The 6,430-nt window shown below is 38.5% G+C and overlaps 1 protein-coding gene across 1 annotated transcript; it reads right to left on the bottom strand.

The window, feature by feature from the left end:
• Positions 1 to 343: 343 nt before the first annotated feature.
• Positions 344 to 6,065, bottom strand: LOC135108025 (cell division cycle-associated protein 3-like). Its single transcript, XM_064018575.1, has 6 exons — positions 5,906 to 6,065; positions 4,875 to 5,010; positions 4,264 to 4,347; positions 3,628 to 3,796; positions 3,156 to 3,328; positions 344 to 2,327 (listed from the first exon to the last, which is right to left on the bottom strand). The coding sequence occupies exons 2-6, from the start codon at positions 4,992 to 4,994 to the stop codon at positions 2,130 to 2,132; spliced, it is 744 nt and encodes a 247-aa protein (XP_063874645.1). The 5' UTR covers positions 4,995 to 5,010; positions 5,906 to 6,065; the 3' UTR covers positions 344 to 2,129.
• Positions 6,066 to 6,430: the final 365 nt, after the last annotated feature.

The raw sequence follows: 6,430 nt of genomic DNA, 5'->3' as shown, positions 1-6,430 counted from the left end.
GCTTAGAGTGTAAATGATTATATGAATATGCGGGGCTTCATCTGGGCCATCCTGTGTGAGATAGATAGGCAGGCATGATTATAAGTGCAAGTCCCACCACCAGCTGACCACATTCTTGTAGTGCTACATGTCTGAAATCACTATCATGTTATTGTTCATTCATTATCAAGACACCTTTTTAGCTTAATTCTCTTTCCTCTTTTCATGCAATATAAAATTCATGTATTCTTTTTTGTTTCTTCATTATTTTATTTTCTGAACAAGTCATCTTCAGTATCCTTGTGGAGTGATTAAATTACTTACAGAAAGAAAGAGATACAGGGCAGTAATATAAAACCCCATCTTTCAGTATAGTATTTATTATTCACCAGTATATGCAACTAGCAAGAAAGAAGGACAGACATAAGAAGAATAACTCAATATGAACACACCCCATCACCTCTCCTCTTGTGGCACTTGGTAATCAACACATAAGACTCCCCAAACAGAGCAGAGGAGAATGGCACGATTATATTTTCAGAGATGAACCCAACCCCAGAGTATACAGCTGAGAAAACAACATAGCAAATAACCCTTGGAATCAGCCAGCTATTGTACCCAAAGTATTGCTAGGAAGTAACCAGTACCCAAAGCAGCTTAGTGTTTGCCTTGGGTCTTCATAAAGGAAAGTACTCTTGAATCAGTTTGTTATTGTACCCAGAGTATTGCTAGGAAGTTAATAGTATATAAAGTAGCTTAATGTTTGTCAGACCCTTAAAATGAGCCAGCCATTGTACCCAGAGTATTGCTAGGATGTTACTGGGACCTGAAGCAGCCTGTTTGGGTATTCAGATACAAAAAAGCCAGCCCCTGCCCAGCTGATACAAGCACTGCATGATTGGGATTCCTCTTTAGCTTACCAACCCTTTCACTGCTATAAACTGTTTCTCATAATGTTCTACAACTTATTTGATACTTGTCTGTTTGTACTACAGTCTCTTACATAGTTATGTAATCTGGAAGAGAGAAAGCTAATCTCTTGCTCTTTTTTAGATAGTTTTTTAACATGGGAAAGGCAAATAACTATCAAGGATTTCTTATAATGGTTTACAACTTATATGATTTTTGTTTGTATTAATCTCTTAACTAGTTATATGACTTGGAAAAAGCTAAATTAACCTACTCTCCTTTTTTCTGTGTCCAGGTAAACAATTTTTAAGTGCTTTCAATGTCAACAAAATAATTATAGCAGTAAAGGGTTGAGTTGAATTAAGAGACATCACTAGAGTTCACTAGAATGAAGTGTAACCGCACCAGAAGCTTAGACACCACAAGACACTTAATGTTATAAGGCACAGGCATGTTTGTATACTGGGGGAGTAAATATATACATGGGTAGCACAAGGAATCAGAATACACAAGCAAAACCTGTCGAGATTAAACCTAAGCTAACCTAACCATTAACCAAATCTTCCCATATTACCATTAATATATAGAGCAAAGCATTTGATATATGGTTTGCACTGCTGGTTGTCTTGGGCGGAAACCTTAAATATATTCCTCATAAACAGAGGGTTGGAGGGTGAAGATAACTTAATGTCTTGGGCAAAAATCTTATATATCCTCCTTGGATGTCTTGTTCCCTATCAGCTACGTAAAGATGATGCTGTCTTGGGCAGAAATCTTATATATTCTCCACAAACTGCATGTTGGTGGGCTGCTTGAATATCTTGTTTTCTATCAGCTGTGAGAAAATAACCTGTCTTGGCAAGTTTCTTAGTGTTGGAGGGCAGTTTGATGTCTTGCTCTTTTGTCAGCTGTGTGAAGAGTTTCCAGCTGTTTTTGGGTGAAAATCTTATTTTCTCTACAAACTGTATCTTGGAGAACAGCTCAAATATCTTGTTTTCTGTTAGCTGTGTGAAGATAACCCCTCTATCTTAAAAATTGAGCATTGGAGGGTAGCTTAGATATCATGTTCTCTACCAGCTGTCTTGGGTGAAAATCTTATATATTCTCTACAAACTACATGTTGGAGGGCAGCTCAAATATCTTGTTTTCTATCAGCTGTATGAAGATAACCTGTTTTGGGCAAGTTTTAGCATCGGAGACCAGCTCAGCTTGTTCTTTATCAGCTGTTTTGGGTGGACATCCTATATATTCTCTACAAACTGCGTGTTGGAGGGCAGCTTGGGTGTCTTGGTCTCCTCTGCCAGCTGTGTGAAGATGACCTGCTGGTTCTTAGTGTACTCTGCCTCTATGGCCTGGCATTGTCTGGCCTGCAGGATGCTCTGTGGGTTGCGGCTGGTGTTCGTGCTCCTCTTGTTGCTCCCTGCCAGGTTCAAGAACTCCTGAAACAAAGTAAGTGGTTCAACTCTCAAGATGAAAAAAAAAAAAAAAAAAAAAAAAAAAAAAAAAAAAAAAGTGCATCTCTCAAGGCATAGAAAAACTCTCAAGGCATAGAAAAAAAAAAACTGCAAATCTCTCAAATTACAGACAAAACAAATCATGCATCTCTCAAGTCACAGACAAAATAAACAGCGCATCTCTAAAGTCTTAAACAAAATAAAATATGTCTCTCAAGTCACAGACAAAATAAAGTGTGCATCTCTCAAGTCATAGAGAGACTGCACATCACTCAAGTCTTGAACAAAATAAAATGCGTATCTCTCAAGTCATAGAGAAAATAAACTGCACATCTCTCTCAAGTCATAGACAAAACAAATCAAGCATCTCTCAAAACAAATCAAGCACCTCTCAGGTCATAGACAAAATAAACTGTGCATCTCTTAAGTCTTAAACAAAATAAAAAGTGCATCTCTCAAGTCATACAGAAAATAAGCTGCACATGTCAAGTCATGGACAAAACAGACTGTGCATCTCTCAAGTCTTAAACAATATAAATGATTCATCTCTTTAGTCTCAGAAATCTATCATGTCATATCAATACTTAATTTTCACCACAGATCCTTCCCAGCCTATGCATTATACATTAGAATACACCTGAAGAACCATCGGTCTGTAACAAAAATATGTCTTTACCTATTTAACTAGTGATCTACATGTGGAAGATGAGGATAGATACAGAACAAGGCTCTCTCCCCATCCTTCTCTCCCTCTGACAGCATGCAAGTTTAAGGTGAACAAGGCTTGATGCTGAGGACTTGTATGATACTTGCCTTCTGTGGAGTTTCATTCAGCACCTCCTTGTTCTCCTCATTGCTAGACGAAGAGGAGACAGAGGAGTCCTGATCATCTTTCTCCTCCTCTTCAGTCTTCTGCTCTTCTTTCTCCACATCCTGCACCTCCTTGGCACTTACTCTCTCCTCACCTGCTTCCTTGTTCGTGAATGCTGGGAGGAGAGAGAGAGAGAGGATGAGTGTGTTAGTGTGTTTTGGTGTAAAGATGAAATAATACACCTTTCTCTTACATCAGTCTTTCTGTACCTCTCCTACCCTTTCCTTCACATCCCCCAGCCTTCCTTCACCTCTCCTACCCTCCCTTCAGCTCTCCCAGCCTCCCTTCATCTCTCATCCTCCCTCTTGCTCTCCCAGCCTACCTTCACCTCTCCTACCTTCCCTGCATCTCTCTCAACCTTTCTCCTCCTCTCTCAGCCTTCCTTCACCTCTCCTACCCTTCCTACAGACTCACAGTGGGTCTGGTCACTAAGAGGTGTCCTGGGAACTCTGGAGGTGGGGGAGCGTGGGTCTAGGTCCTCACTGGTGGCCACTGTGTTGGGGTCAATGAGTCGAGATGGCTTGAGGGAGAACGGGCGCCTGCGTGTTTCCTTTGTCTCCACTACAATGGGTGTGCGATCCATCTGAAAGGAATGGTGTTGATTAATGTAAGGAAAGGGAGGTACAAGATGTGTGGTAGTCTCTGTATCAAACATTAGGTATTTTCATCTTAATCTCTATCCATGAATGTCTTAGCTTCTTTTAAAGGTTCGTAATGACTCAAGGCTATTCTGATTACTGAATCTGGTGCATAAATATCTATCATTCACTGGGGGTTTGGGCAGTGCAAGGCTATAACAAACTATGTAGACTGAAATATGCAGTAAGGTTGTCTGTCATTTAGTAATAGATATAAATGTTCCTATTATTCATTAAAGTTCAAGTGCATTTTCTGTCAGTCAATTCCTTTCTCTACTTAGTTATTTAGATCAGTACATTTCTTTAGTCTTCATTCAAGAAAGAGCATTTTGTCAGTCATTTCCTTTCTTTAGTTGCTTGTTGAGGTGCATGACAGGCCAGTGTGTTACCCCCGGCTGCCCCTCAGGCTCACCTCGGTAGTGGGTGAGCGTGGGTCAAAGGGAAGCACCTTGGTCGCTGGGGTGCCGTTGCTTGTCCTGTCTGGGGTGTCTGTTACCTGTGACGAAATTATCAGTAGTAGTAGTAGTAGTAGTAGTAGTAGTAGTAGTAGATGTAGATGTAGTAGTAGTAGACATAGTAGTAGTAGTAGTAGTAGCAGTAACAGTAGTAGTAGTGGGAGTAATAGTAGTATAAAAAAAATGCACAAAATTACCCATGTACTTAAAAAAAAAAAAAAAAAAAATTCATTCAAGACTTATCTCCAAATTACTAGATCACCAGGTAGATAAACTAATACACAAAATTACCCATGGAAGAAAATGAAAAAATAAATAAAATAAAATAAAATAAATATGTAAATAAATTAATAAAATCAATAAATCAACCAGCCAACTCATTTAGCACAACACTAATCACAAACTACCCAAACCACCTTACTGAACAAAACACATCTTAACCCCCCCACAACAACCCACACTTAGACATCAACCCACACCTCATAACATACAGATCCCACAACCCACACCCTATAGAATAAGAGAACCCACTCAATACACAAGCAAGAGACACCCTTGGCCCACTGACAGAGATAGGTGTCCTGGTGATGTTGTCTGAGGGGGAACGGGGGTCGCTCTTAAGGACGTGGGTGCTACGAGGGGGCGTGTGCATCATCTCCTCCAGGTACTTGCTGGTGAGGCCACCCATGATTCCTGGTGCTGGGCTGCAGGATGTAAGGTTAATATAGTAGAACAAATAAAAATGAAAAAGCAAAAATGAATAAATAAATAAAGAAAGAAAGAAAGAAAAAAAGGGAGAAAAAAGAAAGAAAAAAGAAAATATGTAGTTAGAGGTTTGTTTTCTCATCACTTCCTCTCAAACTGCGTCTCTGGAATGATATTGAAATAGTATTAGTGTTTCCATCTGAGAACCAGGTTAGGTTTTGATTCATTCAGTTTGTTAATTTCACTGCCAATCCTGTCATGTCCTTACTGTCTCTAGGATAATGTTGAAATGATATTAGCGTTTCAGTCTAAGAGATAGGTTAGGTTTAGATTTATTCAGTTAATTCACTTCACTGCTATTCCCTTTATTTAAATAAGCCTCATATTTTTTTGCCCAGAAGTAAATAGTCACTGTCTCGAAGTTAACAGACTTGGGCTATTTCCATGACTCTCTGTTTTAGGCTTAAGAGTAAATTCTTCAGCTTTTATAATTTACTAAATTTCATCCCGCGAAAAAAAAAAAAACATATTTCAGCTGTATTTCTGGTCACTGCTGTGTATCTTTCATGACGTAATACGGTTGGCTGTCAGGTAATATGCAAAATAACACACAAACTAACCTACTAAGTATATGAAACCACAAGGCACAAGGCTATTAAAAAAAAAAGTATGCTTGATGTATTTGTGGCCACTCCTGTATTCTTCGATGATAAGATACAACTGTGGGTATAAAATACGCAAAACAATATCTAACCACACCTGCTAAAAAAACAAAAACATCACATGAAACAGAGCTACGAAAAAAAAAAAACAATAATACAAATTTCAAACCACACAAAGTACATGTTTTCAGTTACGTACATACATACACAAGATGAGCAGGAGCATACGTACATGCAGTGTGAGACGCGGATGTGGCGAGGAAAGTGTAGGTCAGAAGGGGTCAAGCCTGCGCAGGTCACCCGTCCTTCTCTTCTGGTTTGAAAATGTAAACAAACTGCCGCCTTGAGGCCTCAAGGGGATACGAGCCGATTGTAATTTCATTTTTTTTTCTTTATTTCAAATGTTCAAATGACTTTTAAGAAGTAATAATATAAATAGTTACTTGTGGAATTTTTTAAGCATTAAATTTTGAAGGAAATCTATATAATTTTCTTTCACAGGTCTATAATTTTCTTTCACTCTTCTCTTCTTCCCCACTAATATTTCGCTCCAATCATGAGTTTTATATAATATCACACCGACCAATCAACCAAAACACACATAAACACCCAAATAAAAAAATAAAAAAAACAGCTCACTTTCCCCTAAACAAATTTAACACATCCCATTACCCACAACAGTAATTCTCCCAACAAATAACAACAGTGCTATTATTCCACGTATTTTTAGTAATGCTTTTTTTTTCTATATCTAATG

The sequence above is a fragment of the Scylla paramamosain genome, chromosome 16, assembly GCF_035594125.1.
Source record: "Scylla paramamosain isolate STU-SP2022 chromosome 16, ASM3559412v1, whole genome shotgun sequence".
Lineage (NCBI taxonomy): Eukaryota > Metazoa > Arthropoda > Malacostraca > Decapoda > Portunidae > Scylla > Scylla paramamosain.
This window is presented reverse-complemented; position numbering and strand designations above follow the sequence as displayed.